We start from the raw sequence: 22,881 nt of genomic DNA, 5'->3' as shown, positions 1-22,881 counted from the left end.
AGTTATTCCGAGAACACCTCCAGTGTGAGAGCTTGTATTATTGTAAATGGAGAGCCTTTTTGCTCATTTTTCTTGACTCTTATATTAACATGGTGTGTAGAAAAATACAGGTTTTTAACAACTTCTGTCCTAACAGATATTCATCTTTTACCGTATATAGCTCAAAGCACATTAGTAACTGAGTTAATATCTGGGCTGTGGTGAACGCTTTAGTCCCTATGCCTCTGGAATTTAAAACCTCAATTATTTTTTTCCTGTATATATGTAAAGAACCTTAGAAGGTCAGAGGAAGTCAAGTCTTCCAGAAAAGTTGACCTGAAGAATAGAGCATTCTTTACATTTGTCTCATGTATGCCCCCTATACGCCTAAGGGGGGAGTCGGTTGGGCTGGAAGTCAATGAAGAAGGAAAGGAAGTTGGAGGCAGAGTGGAGCCCACTTGTTTGATGTAGGAGAAAAAGTGTGTTTAAATCCTGGTTCTACCACTTCCTTTCTTTGATAACCTCGGAAAAGTTTTAGGTCTTCTTGGGGCATCGCCTTCCTCATTTATAAACTGGCGATGCTTGCCCTGGAAGATGGTGGTGAGGAACGAGTAAGAAACCTCTGGTGAACAGTGTCTGACACTCCACATGAATTTAACTTAGTACTGTTGTCATTTCTACAAGCCTGGACGAGACTACAATCGTGGACATTGCTTGTTTTCCAGATTGGTCCTCATAGCTTCCCTTACCATGCTCTGTGATTACAATGCACGTTTTGTGTTTATGTGGCCATACTGATGTCCCCATTTTACCTGCCTGTTCCTTTCAGCGTTTAGGACTTCTTCAGCGTGCCCTCTTTTGGACTAAGGCCATATTCTTGGTAATAACCAGTCAGAACGATTAACGTGAATAGCAGTTCTTAAATGTTGGGCTTGATAATGACTTTCCCACAATTGCTATTTTGGGTCCTTTCTTACTAGCCTGAGGAAATGACAAGATTGAGAAGCATGAACAGACAACTCCAGATAAATGTTGACTGTACACTGAAAGAAGTTGACCTCCTTCAATCTAGAGGTATAGACTTGATTATTTGGTAAACCATAAGTAATAGTGTGGTGTGTTAAGCTGCTTAAATAGCCATCATTTTGGTTTTACAGATTTAAGAGACAGTTTTTATCCATTATAATCCTGGTAAAGAGATCCCTCTGCTCCATGGCCATACCTTTGGGGGATCCAAGATAGTTTTACTTGGGCAGTTTCATCATTAAGTTCTTATCGTTTAGACTGTTCCGTGTTGTTACTCTGCGTTTCTCCTGTTTGAGTCCTTTACTGTGAATATTTTATATTGATGGGTCTTAATTATAAGACTTACTAGATTGATGTGTTACTCATCGAAAGTATCTGTAAAAATCGGGAATCATGTATCCGACTATCTGATTCCTCAGTTTTAAAAGAAATTCCATGTCCTTTTTGTGTATCCATCACATGAAAACATCCAGCTACGTTTTATACTTTCTGGATTTTGAGGTTCTTTTCTGGTTTGGCTCTTTTATAGAATTGTATTACGGTAGAAGCTCTCTTAACTGACTCTCTTGTACCCAGCTCCCCGGGCCGGAGGTGTTCATTCCCCCCACGAGATACCTGCTCCGAGTCCGCAGCCGCTGCGCACTCCTGAGCGGGAGGCCACACACCGGCCTGTGCCTGTCCTGTTGCTTGTAGCAGTTGAACGGTCTGCTCCGCGGGCGTTAGTCGTGCCCTTTCCCTCGCCTGTATATGCCATTTCCTGTATTTCTCTATTCTTTCTTGAGCTCACATGAACGCAGGAGGATCTGCTCTTCCTATAAAAAAACCAAAGGCAGATCACTAAAAAAAGAAAAAAGGCAGGAGGAGGTCTGCGAGCTAGTTACGGGTGAAAACTGCCCAGGGTTAAGGGGATAAGTCATAAAAACCTCAGAGGGTTCTCTTCCATTACTCAAAATAAGACAGAATTGTAGATTCAGCGTTCGGCGCAGTAGCCTGCCGCCTCTTTTGGTGGTTCTGGTGGCACACGGTCACACTCTGTTGTTGACATGGGGTTTGGGGCTGCTTTTGTGCTTCTGCAGCACAGGTGAGGGCTGCCTCCAGACTGTCACGGGTCCGCCAAGCCTGACACGTTTATTCCCCGGACCTTACGCGAGAAAGAGTTGGCCCATTCCCCTGGGGGACCTTAGAGGTGTACAGTTTATGGAAGAAGGACCATAGAAAACTTTTTAGTCAACACACACTAAAGTCTTGTGCCAACATGGAAGGTGACAAGTCATTTTTCTTACGACGTCTGATTCAGCCCCTCCCCTTTTACCACCACTTCCTTAATTATGGCAGCTAAGAGAGCTTCTACTATATTTTAAGAGTATTATAATAACGTACCCTGTTGCCATGTTTAGGCAAGATGTAAAAGATAGGGAACAGTCTGAATAGAAGCAAATTTGAATGTGAAAGGTGCACAGTCTGGTCCCCTACCCTTCACTTTTCCCCCAAAGGTAATCCTAGAGACTCCTTGCTTTAAGCACTGGAAGAATTGCTGTGCGTGGTGTGGGGGGTGGATACTAAGTATTGTCACTGTTTTGAAAGACTACATCCATGTTTTTTGCTTGGGTGTTTTTTTGAAGCAGAACAAGGAACACTCAAACGGTTGGTTGGGACATTTGTAGTAAGCCTTATGAGACCTCGAAATTAAAACATCGGCTGTAACTTAATTGAGGAAATACATAGGCAGCATCTTACAGCATTGTGGCTTTCATTTGTCTTCCAAATGCAAAAACGCATTTGTGATAAAACCTGCAAGGGAAAGCACTATTAAGGTTTTAGAAGCAAAGAGCTGGGTTTTTGGTCTTCATTGGGCCACACACAGCTCTTTTTGGTGCTGAAGTGTTTCTAAATCCCCTTTCATAAGGGGTCCAGATATATCCATTTTATACTGAATGCTACTCTTCCATACTCCGGAAAAACTTTAATGTTGGAAAACTTTCGTGGGGGCAAAATAATGTCTAGACATCAAGACATCCAATATATTTGAATTGTCAGTACCCTACAGCATTCTCTGTACCTCATAAGCAGGAGTAGTTTTGAACCTTCATTGGAAATGCGCAGAACGAGCAGATTACGGTGATAGGTCTGCAGAAGTCGCAGCGGGACCCAAAGCTGACAGTGGATCACAACCCACCTTGGAGGACTCATGGCAGGAGGTGGGGCTGAAATAGACACTAGGCCAGGGAGTGAACATCCTGAGAGAGTTGAAAATTTTGTAGCAAGACAAAATTCTCAGGGATTGTCGTCTTTATCACTCTGAAATTGGCACCTCATTATCTTGGATAAATCTGTAGGCACCATTCAGTATTCTCCTTTTCTTCAAGATAAGAAAACTGTGAGCCGCTGCTACGGTAACTTGATTCCTCTTTGTAAATTTCTGTTTCACTTCTTCCACAGTTTACTTTATCATGGGTAACTTGTTAAGGTAAACCCTGAATGGCATGAAAGATACCTTCTTTCTTACGGTTTGTTCATTAAAATCAAGAGTAACGCAAAATAGTTCAGCCATCCTTTTTCCTCATTGACCTCCCCTACGTGTGTCACATACATAATCCTCCTGCAAGAGAGTAGCTTTGCAGTTAGAAAAATACCCCTTCAGGTGATGGTTTGTTGATCAACACTGATGGGGTAGTTTGCTTGGGTCTTTTCTCACAGTGATCAGGAAAACATTTTCAGTGGAAAGAGGATAGGAGTTTTGAACCCTGGAAAAGTTTCCCTTCTTACATATTTTATTTCTATATATTCTTTGACAAAAAAGCCAAATACGAACAAGAGCCCTAAATGCATATGGTGATTTTATTTTCTTTATAGGAAACTTTGATCCAAAAGCCATGAATAATTTTTATGACAACATAGAACCTGGCCCAGTTGTACCACCCAAGCCATCTAAAAAAGGTGAGTAGGGAAATGCCACAAACAGAGAAATAAGTATCAGAATGTTTAGCTGAAGAAATTTCCGTTAGCGAGATTAACTTTTCAGCACAAAAAAAGTTACCATAGTGATACTCCTGTGCCACGTGTCCCCCATCTTTTAATTTCTCAAAGGCACTACAAATTAGTGACTCCTGGAATTGTTGTCAAAGGTAATTAAGTGGGATATACCATTTAATTTTTTTAAGTGAAACAATATATAGCTAACATTGTAAAATGACTTACCTCTGTCCTAACTGCAATCCTAAACTCTAGGATCCTAGTTTAGATCCTAACTGTAATCCTTCTTCTAAAATAATGAGAACTTGAAAGGTCTTACCTGAGAATGCAAAGTTTGAGTTGTAGATCTAAGCCTCTTAAGTTAGGGATGAGGTGTTTCATTTATTTTTTAATGAGAGCTCGAGTGAGGAAGGGGCAGAAAGAGGAGCTGAAGCAGACTCCACACGGACAGGCTTGAGGCCACAGATCCCAAGACCATGACCTCAGCTGAAGTCAGATGCTGAAGCTACTGAGCCAAGCAGGCGCCCCTAATTTTTTTTTTCCATATTTACTTTTGAGAGAGGGAGAGAGCCAGTCCGAAGCAGGCTCCGTGCTGTTAGTGCAGAGCCCGACCTGGGGCTTCCACCCACAAACTGTCAGATCATGACCTGGCCCAGAATCCATCGCTCAACTGACTGAGCCCCCCAGGCACCCTGAGATTGCCTTTTTTTAAATGACCAGTAGAATATTTACAAATCTTGTTAGACTCCCTACTCAGGAGGTAATGTATAAATTCTGTGCTTGATTTTAGTTGAATAGCTTTCTATGTATGTATGTAGTGGATGACTACCAAGTATCAGGTTTGGCACTGTGACAACATTCTATACAGTTTCAAGTTGAAAGTCACTGAGTTACATTTTTAATCTAAATGGATAAAGTCATCAATGATATATATGGGTCTCTTTAAACTCAGTGTTGCCTGAGTATCTACTAAAGAAGTCTTACCTATTGGTAATCCAACAGACTTCAGTTAATTGATTCAAGGGCTGTTATCAAAGAATCACCCTATGTAACAGAATGCATTGACAAGTTGTTAATCTGGAAATAGCGACCAAGTTGGTGAGCAGTGTGTCCACCACGAGCCATCTCCGGTATGGTCTGAAGGGCCCACCGTAAATAACAGAGACACTCCTTATCGCTTGGGGAAATTTCAAGATTTTAGTGTTTATCTCCCGGGAGCTGGGCATTAAAGCTCTACCTCTCTTTAAAAAAAAAACAAGAAGAAGTTGGCCTTTCTTAATTCATTATGTATGTATGTTGATTCATTTTTGAAAGAGAGAGAGCACAAGCCGGGGTGGGCGGACACAGAATCGGGAGCAGGCTCCCAGCTGTCAGCACAGAGCCCGACGCGCGGCTGGAACTCATAAACCGTGATGTCATGAGCGGAGCCGAAGTTGGATGCTCAACCGACTGAGCCACCCAGGCGCCCCTACCTTCCTTAATTTACTTTTTCATGTGAATTTATTTTTAAGAAAGAGACAGACGAGGGGCAGAGGGAGACACAGAATCAAAGCAGGCTCTGAGCTGTCAGCACAGATCCAGATGTGGGGCTCAAACCACGAACTGTGAGATCATGACCTAAGCCAAAATCGGATGCTTAACCCACTGCGCCACCCATGCATGCCAGGGAAGGCCAAATTCTTTGAGCAGTGTTTAGAAGGAAATTTGGGAAGACACACTCAAGCCATGAAGATTAATGATCAGTTACCTAAAATTCCACCTTTAGGAAAGAATAAAGTCAAGGAGATTGAAAGGTAAATATAGAAAAAACACAAATTATCAAAATAGTAAGAGAAATAATGGTTATCCATTAACATAATAAGGGAATGTGATCAACATCTTTATGCCAGTAAACTCAGAACTTGATATGAAATGGACACATCTACCAAAACTGACAACAAGAGGATACAGGATATATTAATAGCTGTCTATTAAAGAATTTGAATCCATTAACTCTATACCCAGATGGTTTCATTGGTACTTGAATTCTGTCAAACATTTAAGGAAAAGATACTACCAACTGTATGCAAATTTTTTGAGAAAATAGATGAGGAAAGATAGCTTCTCAGTTTTTTGTTTGTTTTGGGTGTCATCAGCAGAGCCTTGATTCCAAAACCTGATAAAGGTATTATCTACTCACCACCCCCCACACCCCTAGAAAAAAACCAGAATTACACATCAATACCCCCTCCAGAATTTAAAGCAAAAAAAAAAAAATCGTAATTTTCACAATATGTAGAAAGGATAATGGATCGTGACCAAGTTTCTTTTAGCTCAGGAATGTGCTATCAGTAAAGGAGAAAAAGTTCATGCTCCTTTTTACTAGATATAGGAAAAGCATCTGACAGAAGTCAGCCCCTATTCCAGCTATAAGGAGACTAAAACACAACTATTAGAACTAATAAGTGCCTTTAACAAGGTCTTGGGATGGAAGGTGAATCTACAAGAACCCTATTTTTATGTACCAGCAAACAAGTCAAAAATGAGAAATGAATTCAACACCAGTGATAGACATTGAAAACGACAAAACATTGCCAGAAGAAATTAGGGTAATACACCATGTCTGCAGTTAAATCACAAGTGGGAAACTTATTCTTCCCCTAGTCATTTGTACTTATACCCATTTTAACTGTACTGGGCAAAAGTAACAAACTGATTCTGAAATTCATACCTTATTGCCTAAGACATAGAATACTCAAAACAATCTCTAAAAAGAATGTAATTGGAAGTCTTAGCCCTAACTTATTTCAGGACTTAATATAAAGCTATAGTCATCGTAGTATGTTAATGGCATAGGGATAAAAAGTAGATAGAGAATAACGGAGAGCCCAGATCGAAACCCTCACTTACACTGCCAGATTTTGACAAAAGCACCAAAGCAGTGATGGGAGAAAGGGAAGTCTTTCCAGCAACTAATTCAAGAACCTGGTTAACCATATGGAAAAATAACCCAGTTTTGATCCTTACCTCTTACTATACACAGAAATCTAAGATGGGTCATACATAATGTAAGTGTCAGTGCTAAATTACAGAGATTCCAGAACAAAACCTAACATATACTTGCAACTTGGGTTTAGCTAAGAATTTTGAGCAACACAGCAAGAATAGTTGGTACACTGGCCTTCGTTCAAGTTGAACATTTCTGCTTGTCAAGACGCACTGTGAAGAAAGTGAAAAGGCAAGCCATGGACTGGGAGGAAATATTGAAAACATACCTGGTTAAAAAAAAAAAGTGGTATCTAGAATGTATTGAGAACCTCTATAGCACAGTAGTAACAAGACAAGCCATGGGCATCTATCTGGGTGGCTCAGTTGCTTAAGCATCTGATTTTGGCTCAGGTCATGATCTCACAGTTTGTGAGTTCAAGCCCTGCATCCGGCTCTCTGCTGTCAGCATAGAGCCTGCTTGGGATCCTCTGTCTCTCTCCTCCTCCCCCACGTGCTCAGGCACACGCGCACATACTCTCTCTCAAAAATAAGCGTTGGGAACAAAAACTTAAAAGGCAATCCAGTTTTACGAAGATCAAAACATTTGCATCAACACTTCACAAACATATATAAATGGCCTAGTAAACACATGAAAACGCTCAACTTGAATAGACATTAAGAAAATGCAAATTCAAATCCTTAGATCCCTAAAGAACCAGGTCTAAAACATTAATGAGAATGTAGAGCGATCAGAATTCTGACATTTCTGGTAAAAGTTAAAGATGGGGTGACCATTTCTTGTAAAAGCACACCTTGATTCACCTGCCCTGTAGCCCATCAACTCTACTTCTAAAAATTTATCGAACGGAATTTAAAACCATGTCCACAAAGTGGCTTGTAGTAGAAGATTCATAGCGAATGTGTTCAAATTGAGCAAACACTGGGAACAGCCCAAGTGGCCCTCAGCAGGTGAGTGGATAAACCGACTGTGCTGTATTCACATGAGGGAATACTAGTCAGCAACACAAATCAACTCTTTTCACACACCACGTGCAGGAACCTAAGCAACATAATGCTGAAAGAAATAAAGCAAATCCAAAAGAATACATACTGTATGATTCTGTTTACATGCTGCAATTCATACACTAAATTCGTTTATATTAAAAAACAGAACAGCTTTGGTCTCTGGGAGTGGAGGTTGGGGATTACCTGGGAAAAGGCATGGGAGGATTTTATGGGCTAATGGTAATGTCTTGATAGGGATTCGGATTATTGAGGTGTATATGCAATTTTCAAAAGTACTCAGATGGCACGCTTACGGTATGTGTATTGCACTAAGTTTTACCTTAAACACGCACCAAGAAATGAGGAAAATGTCTTGACGTCACGTGGTAGGTCAGCTGCCAGGAGCCCGAAGAGTGTTCTAGCAGTGGTCGAATCGGTGTTGCAGACAGGTCATTGTGCCTCTGCCTTGGAGACCAACAGCATATACTTGAGGTGGGAAGCTCCTGTTTTGCTGGACTACTCAGCCAGGACTATCGTTAGGATGCCGTAATATCCAGCTTCATGTGACTCTAAGTACCTTTACTAAGGCGGCTGTATTCCTTGCAGCTTTGAGTAGTCCTCACAGCGAGCTGTAATTAAATTCCAACTGCAGTCAACTTCTAAAGTATGTATCCAATAGTCAGTAGGTATATGGATCATTTAGATAGATGCTTGATGCTCCCTGACGCTTACCCCAAGTGGCTTATCCTAGTCTACATACGTTTTTTCTGTTAACGTTTATTTATTTTTGAGATAGAGAGGGACAGAGTGCGAATAGGGGAGGGGCAGAGAGAGAGAGGCAGACACAGAATCCAAAACAGGTTCCAGACTCTGAGCTGTCAGCAGAGCCCTACGCGGGGCTCGAACTCACGGACCGTGAGATCATGACCCCAGCCGAAGTCGGACGCTTAAATCCAGGCGCCCCTACATACGGTTTTAATACAAAGTAGATTAGAAAACGAACATCCTCACTAGAAATGAATTTCTACTTGAGAAATCCGATTGAGCTTTCATTAGATATACTGTTGGCGAGAACATACAATGGCACTAGTATAATAGTGTCCTGTTATGTACCCTACCTTGTAGTTTTTAAACTTACTAAAAAAAAACAAAAGGTGAACCCTGTGTTTATTTTGAGAGAGAGAGCACACACACGCACACCTGGGGGAGAGGCAGAGCGAGGAGACAGTTGTAATGAAATGTGATGGATAGCACGGAGCCTGACTCAGGGCTCGATCTCAGGAACCATGAGATCATGACCTAAGCTGAAATCAAAAGCTGTTTGGTTTTCTCTATGAAGTCAGGGGTGTTGTCTTCTAAGCGTTCACATTTCAAAAACTAAATTGGCCTCTTCTCAAAAACATTTATGTACTTTAAGGTAGATTTTCTTGCAGTGCCACTTAAGATAAAATATAAATAACTGACAGAATTGGTTTATTGGCTAAAATAAATGTCTTGGCATTCTTACATGTATAAATCCAAGTGGAATATGGATGTTTATCTGAATAGTAAGTATGATAATAAAAAGAGAATGAGGGGCGCCTGGGTGTCTCAGTCTGTTAAGCATCCGACTTCTGCTCAGGTCATGAGTTTGCGGTTCGTGGCTTCGAGCCCAGCATCGGGCTCTGTGCTGACAGCTCAGGGCCTGGAGCCTGCCTTTGGATTCTGTGTCTCCCTGTCTCTGCCCCTGCCCTGGTCACAGTCTGTCTCTCTCCGGGGGCCAGGAGGGGCGGGGGGGGGGGTGGTGGGCGGGAAGGGAAGGAAGGGAAGGAAGAAAAAGAAACCTAAGGAAAAAGAAGGAGACCAAGAACCCTTTTTGGACTGAACTTTGTAGTGAAGCAATTCCATGTCCATGTAAGTTTCTCAGCTGCCTTCGAAAGTCCTCCCCAACCTTTCATTGGTAACACAGCCGTGAGAGCACTGACCTTGTCATCCCATGATTTGAGCCCTGGTCCTGCTTATTGCGGCCACCTGACCTTGTTCAGGTCTAGTCTGTGCACCGGAGAGGCGATCAGTCCAAATCCTCATTAGTTTATGTATTTTACATGGCGATCCTAAGAGTCTATGAGAGTAGTAAGCATATGACACTATAAAAGTGCTTTAGAAGCTTAAGAAATAGAAGTTTATAGTATTCTTTGGAGCCTAAGGAGACCATTTAGTCTGCTTTTGTTTACCCTGATAGTGGAGTAAATACCTAGGCACCAGGCTTAGGATTCAGGGGCAGTAATTTCCAAAGGTGGATCATACTAGGGGATTGCCTGTGGGCTCAGAACTAATCAGAAAATGCCAAGATCCTTCTTTGGTTTCTACGGGCAGATAACACAAAGGACTGCTTACGGATAAGGTGTGCATTCACAGAAACAGTGTTCTAGCAAGGGATGCCTGCAGTCCGTACTGCTCTCAGTTGGTGCTGATTTTTCAATCACTGCTCTTCTTATTAATTATGAAGTACTGTAGCTTACTGTTATTACTGTAATGGATTCTTCGGCTAGCCTTACAGATCATGTGCTTTCAACCCATGATTTTCTAAGAACTGTTGCTTAATCAGGCTGTTGGCTCAAGTATCACCTCCCAAATTTTGCCTTCACGTTGACCTTTAATTCCTGTCACCGAGTTTACATCAGGAAAGTGGCGAAGTGGTGAAATGACACATTTACTCCAGGTAATTGTAGAGGCTGGAAAAGCTCCAAAGAGCCACGGTTCTACATAGGTTGTCGAAGCAGTATGAAATCGGGCACGCACCCTGACCTGAGCGCGGACGCTGACATGAAGTCATAGGGTAGCTATTCAAGTGTGCGTGTCCCATGACAGATCCTTGGGAGCCTGTCCACTCTTCTCATGAACGGCTTTAATCCCTTTCCTACTGGCTTTGCTTCTTTTCATGCAGACTCATCAGACCCTTGCACAATTGAGAGGAAAGCCCGGAGAATTAGCGTGACCTCCAAAGTACAGGCAGACGTCCATGACACCCAGGCAGCAGCTGCAGATGGTTTGTACCTGTGTGTCCGGAGTTTGTGCACAACGTCCAAACACACGTGTTCACCCACGTAGAGTTACCACAAGGAAAGGCCTTTTTTTTTTCCTTTTAGAAAATTATTCTCTCCCAGTGCCTGGCTGGCTCAGGCCATGGAGCATGTGACTCTTGACCTCAGGGTTGGCAGCGTGACCCCCACATTGCATGTAGAGATTCTTAATAAAAAAATTAAAACTCATCTTCTCTGATGAGTTTCTAAGGCTGCGCTGCCCAATAAAAATACAACACAAGCTAGATATATTCAATTTCCTACGTTAAAAAGTGAAATTAGATTATTTAGTATGTACAACATAATATTTCAGTAGCAAGTCCACAAATTATGAAATATTTCATGTTATTTCAAACAGTCTTTGTAATCTGGCGTGTTTTTTTTGTTTTTTTATTGATTTTGAGCGCGCACGAGTGGGGGAGGGGCAGAGAGAGAGGATCCCAAGCAGGTCTCCACACCGTCATTGCGGAGCTTGGAGCCTGAGCCCGTCACGGGGCTTGAACTGACAAACTGTGACTTTGTGACCTGAGCCAAAATCCAGAGTCGGATGCTTAACTGACTGAGCCACCCAGGTGCTGCCGTCTGGTGTACGTTTGGCAGTAAGAGCACATCGAAGTGGCCGCTTTTTAAGTGGCTAGTAGTCCACCACATTGGATGGATTGCTTGAATAGCATCTACAAAGCAAGGCCAAGTAATTAATTAAAAAAATGACTTCTTGGGGCTGCTGGGTGACTCACAGTTGGCTAAGCATCTGACTAGTTCGTGAGTTCGAGCCCCACGTCGGGCTCTGTGCTGACAGCTCGGAGCCTGCTTCGGATTCTGTGTCTCCCTCTCTGTCTCGGCCCCTTCCCACCTCTCATTCTGTCTCTCTCTCAAAAATAAAGGTTAAAAAGATTTTTTTAAAAATAACTTTTTGAGGGCCGCTGAGTGGCTCTGTCGGTTACGTGTCTGACTTTGTCTCAGGTCATGATGTCACAGTTTTGGAGTTAGAGCCCCTTATGGGGCTTTCTGCTGTCAGTGTGGAGCTTGCTTTGGATCCTTTGCCCCTCCCCCAGTTGCTCACATGCATGTGCTCTCGCTCTCTCATAAATTTTTTTTTTTTCAACGTTTATTTTTGGGACAGAGAGAGAGAGCATGAATGGGGGAGGGGCAGAGAGAGAGAGGGAGACACAGAATCAGAAACAGGCTCCAGGCTCCGAGCCATCAGCCCAGAGCCCGACGCGGGGCTCGAACTCACGGACCGCGAGATCGTGACCTGGCTGAAGTCAGACGCTTAACCGACTGCGCCACCTAGGCGCTCCATCTCATAAATATTTAAAAAAGCTTTTTTAAATTACTTTTTTATAACCCCTCACTGCAGTTTTCTCCTGCTTCTTGAATTTTACCTTGGGATTCAGTTGAAATAAGGGTTCTAAAAGTATTGTATATATATGAGTTTATGCAAGTATTTTACTTGACTATTACAGAAGTAGGGGAAAAATCCCAGCCTAAGAACCAAACATGAAACTACCTTGTACTTTATTTTAGTTAAAAAAAAAAAAAAAAAATCCTCTTTTACCATTGGCTTATTTCCCATTAGGGAAAAATGAGTTTTTCTCTTTGGGTAGAAGTTATTTACCAATTTTGAAGTTTTTACTAGCGTCCTTTTAGGCAATTTGTTTCCTATATTCTAATGAGTGTATTATAAACAGTAATGATTTGATTTGTGTGATTTGTGAAGATGGTTATTTGTATGGAAGTTTGGCCTCTTCAAATTAAACTTTAAAAAAAACCTCCTGGGCTGATGGCTCGGAGCCTGGAGCCTGTTTCCGATTCTGTGTCTCCCTCTCTCTCTCTGCCCCTCCCCCGTTCATGCTGTGTCTCTCTCTGTCCCAAAAATAAATAAACGTTGAAAAAAAACCTGCTTATTTCTAAATGGGTTAATCTCTACGTGCAATGTGGGGCTTGAACTCAGGACCCCGAGATCAAGAGTCACATGCTCTTCTGACAGAGCCAGCCAGGCACCCCTAAAAATAATTAGTCTTAAAGGAAAAGCCTATTCAGTTCTCTTTTTAAGTTTTTATTTTCTAGGAGGCTTGAAAGATTTTGCTTCTTACACAGGCCATAGAAAGAAACGATTTCACAACTGTAAATCAAATGAAAACAGACATCTAAAATGTCTTTTGGGTTTTAGATGCTTCTATTTCAGCAGTACTTCCTTGGGATGAAATGCACAGTGTCTTACCAATAGTAATTCTGAATTAGGTGCCTTTTAACTATTTTGGTAAGTCAGTTGAGAGTGATTTATTCCAAATTCAGTCATGGTGGTCCTGAAGGGGAGAATATGGCACCATAAAATAGGCCATTTTGGGCGTCAAGATTTATTGTGAGAAACTGCAAAGGCAGGAGAAGCTCTGACGACAGAATAGAAGTTGCCCTTTTGTCAGGAACAGTTACATGTACACTTACCACTCCCCCTCACTCGTTCGTTCATTCATTCATTCATTCCATTCATTGATTCATTCTCAAGTTAGTTAACATACAGTGTAGTTTTGGCTTTGGTAGAGCCTAGTGTTTCATCTCTTACATACAACACCCATTGCTCGTCTCGAAGAGTGCCCTCCCCCCCATTTACACCGCCCCCCCCCAACAACCCTCAGCTTGTTCTCTGTATTTAAGAGTCTCTTAACCATTGGCCTCCTCTCTGTTTTTATCTTTTCTTTTTCTTCCCCTTTGTTCGTCTGTTTTTTCTCAAATTCCACACATGCATGAGGGTGACCTTTATAAAGGCAGTCTCCACTTAGAGGAGTCTCCTTGTCTGTACCCGAGAGAGCCTTATGACTGAATCAAAAGAATGGTTATCAGTGGAGAAAGGACGGGACTCACGCCTAGGGAATAGACCCCTATTTCCCGTGCTTGTCAGATAACCTCCTTTAACAGGCTTCCCCTGCCCTCCCTCTACCGTTTTGCTTGGTCTTCAGCTGAAGATGATATTTAAACAGCCTCTTGGCCCCCTTTGGGGAGTTAGTTTTCCTCGGTCTCTGCCCTGATATGTGAGGTACACATGTTGATGAACTTTGTTTTTTGCTTGTCTTTTTTTTTTTTACCTGGGGTGGATGGGTCTCCGTCAAGAACTCAGAAAGATAAAGGGAAAGTTATTTTTTCTTTTCCTACAGTGTTCAACAAGAGAAGCCCCAAGTAGGTTGACGAACCCAGTGGTTTTCTGTTCTCTTGTCAAGCTAACAGCTCCTTCTTGGGTGAACCTGAGCTCTACTATGACCATTGGAAGGTTCGGGTCTGAAACTCAGTCCTCTCTACCTGTTGGGGAATGAATGTTCACTGTAGCCATTTGTCAGGAAAGGCACGTTGCTACCACCAAGTCAGGTCATTAATTTCCAAAAGAATATACACTTAACCCCAAATGGTGGCTGATTAAAGCCTTTCATCTTAGTTTGTTACCTGCTTAGGAAGGCTGCTGACTTTAGATCTTCACCTCCTTTCCAGTTCACAGTGAGGATTTGGACTGTTTTACAGGTAGATTTTTCCCAGCCTCCTGAGTTGCTCCGGATTCCAGGGTCAGTTCCGTCTAGAGGTCTCTAGCCTCCTGCTCCCAGATACCACGTTCAGTAGGGATGTTCCTCAAAAAGCAGAATTTCCAGAGTAACTGTACAAGACAAAAGCCGTTTTGAACACAAGGCCAGAGGGAGTGAGGCCCTAAGAGGAATCTAAGTTTCAAGTGTTTATAAAGAAAATCCTGAGGACCAACCAAGGGTTGCCAGCATTTTATATGGCCAGATAGACTGCCCCCCCTTTTTTTTTTTGAGAAAGCAAGCACTCACGCCAGTGGGAGAGGGGCAGAGAGAAAGGGGGGGCGGGAAGAGAGAGAGAGAATCCCAAGCAGGCTCTACACTGTCAGCACAGAGCCCAGTGAGGGGGGGGGGGGGGCGCTTGAACTCAAGAATCGTGACTCATGACCTGAGCCGAAATAAGAGTCTCACGCTTAACTGACCGGGCCACCCAGGCACCCTCAGATATGTCCATTTTGAAAAACTATATCTGAAGGAAATTATAATGCCAAAGAGGTAGGAAAGAAGCTAAGGATCAAAAATCATCTTATTTTGAATGAGTTTAGCTTTTATGAAAACCTGTGGAGTCTCTCTTTTTACCATTCTGATTAAAACTCTGCATGCGTACTGTGAGGCTGAAGGTCTCATGGGAGGAGGCCAGCGTAGCAGAGGTTGATGAGAGTTTGGCTGGTACTGGGGGACGTCAGGGCAAACTGAAGGAGATGGTAAGAATCTCCCATGTTCTGTGAGATTTCTCGTTTGGTTCACTTGGCTGCCATGTAGCCTAACTGCTGTTAGGATCATGAATGAGGAAGGTCATATGTACTGGGCTTCTGTTTATCTTTTTCTGAAAGCAAAAAAGTCAATTATGTTGAACAAAGTAGAATTTGTCTCATAAACCCGTTGAGCTGCCTGTGTCTAGTTGCTCCGTATACCAGCTGGCTTTCACAGGAGGTCGAGTAGCAAACTGTGCCCCGCCCCCCTTGTTTTCTCGTAGTGTTTCAGCTTAGATTATACCTGGCAATGTTCAGTCTGTTTTCTCTCTTCATCCTAACTTCCCTCAGAGCATCCATCCGGCTCCAAGCAGAGTCCTCGGACACAGCCCCGAGACGAGGACTACGAAGGGGCTCCGTGGAATTGTGACAGCTGCACCTTCCTGAACCACCCCGCCCTCAACCGCTGTGAGCAGTGCGAGATGCCGCGGTACACTTGAACTCCGATGGGTCCGCGTCATTTCGAGAGTGAAACTTGGAGCCCCCGCTCGAAGAAAAGAAAACCTCGGGAAGCTGTTCATCTGCCCAGCCTTTCCTTGGCAGATTCCACGGGGGGAGGAGGAAGGACCCTGGAGCTGGTTGTGCTCACTAAAGGAAAAATGGGGAGTTCTCTTTGGTGGGGTTTTTTTTGGTGGGGTTTTTTTTTTTTTCTTTTTTCTTTTTTTTTTTTCCTTTCTTTACTCATTGCAGAGTGAGAGAGAAAGGGATACTTGAAACCGGGAAAGGATTCACTCCTGAAAGAATGTACACAGAGAGGGCAAGCGCTCTTCTGTGGAATCCCAATTGTTAAAGTTACTGCTGAGTAGCCCTTACTTTATAAACTAGAACTTTCAGTCATGGTGTGACCTGTTACAGTTTATCAGACAAACTGTGAATTCCCAGAGCAGACTCACCTGGTCACAGCTCTCTGGAAAACCCAGGTTCCCCATGCTTCTTCCCGGTGTTTCCTAGTAAAGAGAAGAACAGGAAAAAGCACCCACAACTTTTTTTTTGGGGGGGGGGGGCTAAGTAATAAGGGTATTTTTAATTGCTGCTTTTTTCAGAGGTAATTTCAAACACACAACGATAGTTCAAAATGTGATTTGTAACTGTCAGGAATGAGGCACATCATGCCCTTTGTTCCAGAGTACAATCAGAGGTGAGAAGATCCCTGTTGCTTGTACAGTAATTCATCAAGCTAAATCAACACTGGTAACTAAGACCTAATTATGCCACGATAGATACAATTTTTATGTTACTGCATGCTTTTATTAGGCCATTGGCTTTAAAAATAACAAGTCCTTACCAAGAACAATTTTATGAATGACCTTCTCATAAAACTGCGCTTTGCCAATAGCACAGTGAATGTATGCCAAATGTAAATCCATTCCAGAATCCATTTGGAAATCTTGAGCTCAGCTGCGGTTCTGTAAGAAATGTGTGCAGTCCATAGGGCCTTTTTTTTTTCCTCCTTCCAATTTTGTGATGAATTCATGATGTTTACAGCACAGTGTTTTGTGCCACAATCCTAACTTAGCTGAAAAAAAAAAATCACTATTAGCTGTTCAGTACAGATTTATTTGCACATGTTAATAAACCAGCGTGAGGGAAATTACAGTTGGCCGATGTCATCAAGTTGCATACTGTGTTACTTGGGAGGAGGAGAAGGCTGGTGAAGAAATGAGATTAGAGAGAGGTGAGCGCAAAGGACTTGACAACTCAGAGCTGTTTAAAGTTAACAGGGTGTATTCAGAGGTAATAATGAGTTTGTTCGGGTAGCTCAGGTGATACTAAAGCACTCCTTATTTGTGAAGCCAAAACTTTAGGGTATGAGTAACTGAAGAGAGAGAAAACCATGTGGCCCCCTAGGGTGCACCACTGGAAGACTGTTCATAGGACGTTTCTTTAAGGTCTCCGTCATTTGAATTTCCTTCCTAGCTTAGAATTGGATTTTGCAATCTTCCCATCATTTGGGTGAATGTAAACGGCAATACGATCAGTAGGGCTTTGAATCCCGAAGGATGTTACCTGAGGCTCAGATTTTAGGAGTAGCCACCCTCGCATGCCACGTGCCCCCCTGTACACACGCGCGTGCACGCGCACACACACCCACACTCTTGAAGCTGTCATTGTATTGTAAGGTACCAGGGGTGTCGGGCAGACCTGGAAACACCAGCTGTCCCTAAATGCACAATGAAACCAAAGGCGTCATAACCCATCGCCATTCTCCTTCAAAATCATCATTTCACCCTCTACCCACCGCGTTGCCAACGTCTCGTATGTGGAAAATTCCCAAAATATCCACTCGTCTCGCCAAGTACGCGTGGCTCTGTGATTACACCGCTAAGACATCCCTCACTCGACTGCGGCAAGACTGTGAAAAGAACGGAGAGAAAGCAGATGGGCTTCAAAGCGTCGACCTGAAAATCGCCTTCTTTCAAAGCTTCTGTGACACTGGTGTCTGTCCGTCTCCAGCAGCCGTCTCTCAGTCCTACTCTTGTGTAATATGCCAATGCCTTTGCCTTTGTATGGTTTCCTATCTCTTCAGTGACGATCCACCCCGCTTGGTATTAAATAACAACTTAGGGGGAAAATCTATATCCTGCTTGGTGTTCTAGCTCGAGGTTTACCAGTATTCTTTTCTTAGATACGCTCAAGCGGCAGCAGTTAACTGGGCGCCTGTTCGTTCAGAACGAAAGTAGCATGTCTGGAAACAGTCGGATGCCGTATTAAAACCACGTAGGTGACTTTACAACTATTGCATGAACACACATCCGGGTTAATAAGCTGTCGTCATACGGTAGATGCATGGTTCCAGTCCTTTGGTGATCTATCTAGTCGATCGTTGTTTGCCCCTGCCAGGAAAAAGGAGAAGAAACCAGTCTCTGGGATAGGTGTAGACGGTGGGGTAGGAGGCACCAGAGATGGCTTTTCAAGAAGTTCCGTATGTGTTCATTTCTGGTTGGGCCCAAGTTTCGTAGGCCAAGGTAGGCTGCATTCAGTTTTTAAAGGAAGCAAAATTGTTTGCCACGGACACGTTTGAGCTCCTTAACTGTGTCCGCTCTCTAGACTTCTTGCCTCTGACCACTTTGAAGGAGGACTCGGTCAACTTTCAAGGTGCCTTTTGGAAAGGCCGTCCCGGTCAGACTGAAGCGCGTGCCCAGTCGGCCGGCGGGACGGCGGACGCCGGGCCGCACCTGTCCGCCTCGGCCCGCCGCTCTTCGCGTAGGCCGGGGTGCGGCTGGTTGCTAGCGAAACGTCTTTTTTCTTAAAACGTGTCTAGTTTGATGTATCTGGTAACACATAGACCTGACTATACGTTTTACACTATTTCATGGTTTTGTAAACTGGGTTTTTAGAAAGCACACGTGCTGTTTTGTTCCAAGTACATTGTCCCTTAACGTGTGGAGTAGGTCTTAAGAGTTTAAAGTGGTAATAGAGGAGCCAGAAACTTCCTAAGCATTGTAAAATGTTTGCATTGATAATGACCTTGTATGGGAGAGCAAAGAGGCAGGGGGTTTTAAACAGAAGAACTGCGTCGTAGGAAAGGTAGTTTTAGACGAGGAAAAGGAGGGGGGCAAAGTGTCGCTCATTTGTTTATTTCCCTGAATGAAGTGGGAAGTGTGATAGGCAGTTTAATTTTTAAGGAGCTGGTCTCAGTTTTAGTACTTTTTAATTATTAAAAAAATATCGTTTCCTTCAATTTTGTCATCGTCTTGTCCCGATGATCTAGGGTTCATATCCAACTTTCTGTGGCAACTCAGTTTTCTATAGTATTTTAAAAGGTAACTGTAATGTCTTTGACAGTATAAACAAAAAAGCAAGAATGTAAGGCATAAAAAAATTGTCCTTGGAAAACATCGGTCATGTATCCTGGAATGTGAAGATGTCCCTTCGTAGTTAAAGGGTATATTGGTATATCAGTCGAGCAAGAACCATGACCACTGAAATGTTACTATAAAAAAAAAAAAAATCAATAAATTGGGCACTGTCTGTTGCACCACTACTGTATCTTTTTGAAAGAATTGACAGAATTTTCTTAGCGTGAAAGTTAATTCTGATGATGTTTTCACATTCACTAGACCTGCCTTTTTTTTCTTTATTATTTGCATCCCCAAATATTTAATACAAGTAGAATTTTGCATGGCTTGGGCATTCAGAGATTAATAGGATGATGACTCGATTTTAGTTTCTAAAGCCATGAAAAGTTGCTTTGAGACTGAACAATTCTGAATTCTTATTTATAATGAGACCCAATGTCCATGGTTCCCTACTGTAAAAGAATTGATCAGTTTCTTCATTGAAACAGCAAGAACCTATGAAATCTTGTAAATACCATGTTTCTTTTAGGTTTCCGTGTATGCTGTGAATCATTATTTTGAGGTGAAATTGTACAAAGGCATTTTAAAAGGCTATGCATGCATCGTACTTCCAAACAGTACATATTGGGAAAGTCAAAGATTCCTGCAAAATAAATTAATAAACTAAAAGCAAACACTACGTTCTGCTTCTTTTCTGTGTAGTTAGAAATGATTTACAGTATACAGTATCACACTCGACTGAAATAGGCTGTTGCAAAACCTCCTCTTCCGATTCCTCCGTTAATACCTGTAGTAATGTTAGATTTCGTTATTTTTAGAAATTGGGTAGAAGTATATAAAAACCAACTTTATTTTAATCAAGTGGAATATGTTAGGAACTTACATTTTGCATTCTACTTCAATATATTACTTGCAAGATCCAGATTAAACAAACTTACTTACCATTCCGTAGCTACAGTGGACCCTTGAACGTTAGGGGTTTGATCTGCACAGGTCCTCTTACATGTGGGTTTGTGTCCTACGTCCAGCACAGTATTGCCCATGTGTTTTGTCTTCCTTATGATTTTCCTGTTGTTTCTTTTAGTCTAGCTTACTTTAACAATATAGTATATAATATATATGCAAAAGATGCAGTAAATGACTTACCATCTGTAAGGTTTCCAGTCAACAATCCACTATTAGTTTAAGTTTTGGGAGCCTCCAAAGTTACCCACAGGATTTACAACCGTGCAGGACATCCATGCCCCCATGTTGTGCAACGGTCAGCGATAGCTTTTCAGAGGTCAGCAGTCACAGAGGACGTGACCCTCCTCGTGCTAGAGTCTGTAGTCAACCTTCCCACGTCTACACAGAAATCAGCACGGATCAATTCTAATCTTTTCAGTAAGCCTATCTGAAAAAGTTTCTACTACGTTCTTTCAATATATGAAAATGTGTAAACCTACCCAAATACAGAAGAACTGTAGAATCATCCTTCATTTTGCTCATTACCCAGCTTCAACATTATCCCTATAAAAAGCAATTTTATTTCATCTGTATTCTTATCCCTCTACCCCCAGGTTATTTTGAATCCTATCCCAGGCATCGTAGCAATTCGTCTGTAAATACACGTTATTTTTTTAAGTTTATTGATTTTGAGAAAGACATTGGGGGCGGGTCAGAGAACAAGGAACGGAGAAAATCCCAAGCAGGCTGCACGCCGTCAGCGAGGAGCCTGACCCAGGGCTCGATCCCACCAACTCCGAGATCATAACCCGAGCAGAATGCCAAGAGTCGGATGCTTAATCGACTTAGCCACCCAGGCACCCCTGTAAATTTTTTTTTTTTTAACAGAAGCACCATATACTCCTATCATGTCTGACAAAATATTATCAAATATCCAGTGTTAAGTTTTCCAAGGAGCCTCACAATGGTTTTTTCAACAAGCATATTTAAATTAGGGCTTATGTAGAATACTTGAAATTGTCTTTTACATCTTGAGTCTGCATACGTGTTTTGTCTGCATATCTGAAATCGTAAGGAAACTTTCTGTCAACTATGTAGTTACCTTCCCACCACATCTTCCAGTACAGTAATGCATAGAAAGAACAACAAAGTTAACTTTAAAAGCAGCATATAAACTATTTTTTTATCCCCCTTTCTCATGATTTCCCACAGCACAGGTTGTCCCTTTTAAATAATGGATTTAGTGGGGTGCCTAGGTGGCTCAGTTACGTGTCCGATTTCGGCTCAGGTCATGATCTCGAGGTTTGTGAGTTCGAGCCCCACATCGGGCTGTCAACACGGAGCCCGCTTCAGCTCTTCTGTCCCCCCCTTCTCTCTACCCCTCCCTCACTGGTTCGTTCTCTCTCCTCTTTCTCTCAAGCTTTAATAAATAATGGATTTGTTGTGAAAGAGAAAATTACTTCAAATCTGTTAACAACACTGATTCCTTACGGTGCTTGTTTTTGGAATGAAGAGGCATCTGTGAGAATTACACTGTAATCCCACTCTTGGTGCAAGCCTCTCCGGGTATGGGGGAGCTTGGTTTCCCACACAGAAGGGACACGGGGCACCTGGTGTCGGTCTCCCCTCTGCATGCCTCCAAGGACTTCTACTTAACCTGGCCTTTTGGCCATTTCCTAGGACACTGCCCCGGTCACGTTTTGTGATAGGGGTTTCGTAGGGTTTAATAAAGGTATATAAATGCGTGGATGATATTCTGATTCACCAGTTCCAGGGTCTCCCATCAGGCAGACCACCTCCCCTTTTTCCGCCTCTTAAAGGGTGACGGCTCGCCTTTGACCGCCTTTTCCTGACCTTCTGCTGGTTCAGAAATACAGAATGTTGGGGGGAAATCGGGTCCTTTTTCCACAGCCTCGCTTCCTCCAGTTTTGCATTGTGGTTTGCCAACCAAGTGCGCATTATTCTCTATTACTGTGCTTGGCGTTCACTGACCTGTGTGTGCATGTACCCTCCTGGGGACACAGGTTGTTTTGGGTAGTACGGTGCCTCTGTTCAAGAACCACGAACACAGCCTTTTTAAAAGCCCATCCTCCAATTTTGATTTCTTTTAAATCGCCAAGAATGGCCTGCCACCTTCCGTTTATTCGAAAAAAAGATCTTTATTTGAACGGCGTTTCGGGTTGGGAGGGGAAAATTGGGTGAAGCATACCGAAATCGCTTCCATTCCCTGTACGCTTTGACAAGGAATCAAATGGTCACACGGGGCAGCGGAACGACCTTAAGATGACAATTTGAGTGGTTCTGCCCACCTTCTAAAGTAGGTAATGAAAACGTCTTTAACGGCTGAAGAATGGGGAAGGGTTGTCGGGGTCAGAAATGGCAGGCACAGATGGGGACACGCTGAAGGTGGTAAGCCATGAGTATGAGCCAGCCCACAATTCCGGTCACAGATGAAAGCCATCGAGGAAAAGTGGCAAAGCAGGGCCGGGGGATTCCCCAGTAGAACCTGTGCAGACCCCCAAACCCTGGGCAGCACACAAATGGGAGAATGCTTGTGCTGGACAGGAAGCACGGAGACAGCAGCTTTTGTCTTTCCCTCACTTGCGGCATGGCTCATTCGAGAAGCCAAGGCCCCTGGGTGGCTCAGTCGGTTAAGCGTCTGGCTCTTGGCATCGGCTCAGGCGATGATCTCGTGCTCGTGAGATCAAGCCCCTTGTCAGGCTCTGTGCTGACAGTGTAGAGACTGCTTGGGATTCTCTCTCCCTCTCTCTGCCTTTCCCGGGCTCACACGCTCGCTCTCAAAATA

The 22,881-nt window shown here is 43.0% G+C and overlaps 1 protein-coding gene across 8 annotated transcripts in view; it reads left to right on the top strand.

Moving 5' to 3' along the window:
* Positions 1 to 19,809, top strand: part of TAB3 (TGF-beta activated kinase 1 (MAP3K7) binding protein 3) — an 89,560-nt gene extending 69,751 nt beyond the window's left edge. For 4 of the 8 annotated variants that reach the window (XM_023249431.2, XM_023249430.2, XM_019823716.3 and 1 more), the window contains 4 exons: positions 960 to 1,053; positions 3,859 to 3,942; positions 10,877 to 10,978; positions 15,622 to 19,809. In XM_023249431.2, the coding sequence (XP_023105199.1) occupies positions 960 to 1,053; positions 3,859 to 3,942; positions 10,877 to 10,978; positions 15,622 to 15,770 (429 nt within the window). In that variant the 3' untranslated portion in view covers positions 15,771 to 19,809. Of the gene's footprint in view, positions 1 to 959; positions 1,054 to 3,858; positions 3,943 to 10,876; positions 10,979 to 15,621 lie in introns of those variants that run through there. The other 4 variants (XM_023249432.2, XR_002739913.2, XR_002739912.2 and 1 more) reach the window with 4 other exon arrangements.
* Positions 19,810 to 22,881: the final 3,072 nt, after the last annotated feature.

This window comes from Felis catus, chromosome X, assembly GCF_018350175.1.
Source record: "Felis catus isolate Fca126 chromosome X, F.catus_Fca126_mat1.0, whole genome shotgun sequence".
Lineage (NCBI taxonomy): Eukaryota > Metazoa > Chordata > Mammalia > Carnivora > Felidae > Felis > Felis catus.
Note: the sequence above shows the minus strand (reverse complement) of the source record. Positions and strands in the feature narration are given on the sequence as shown.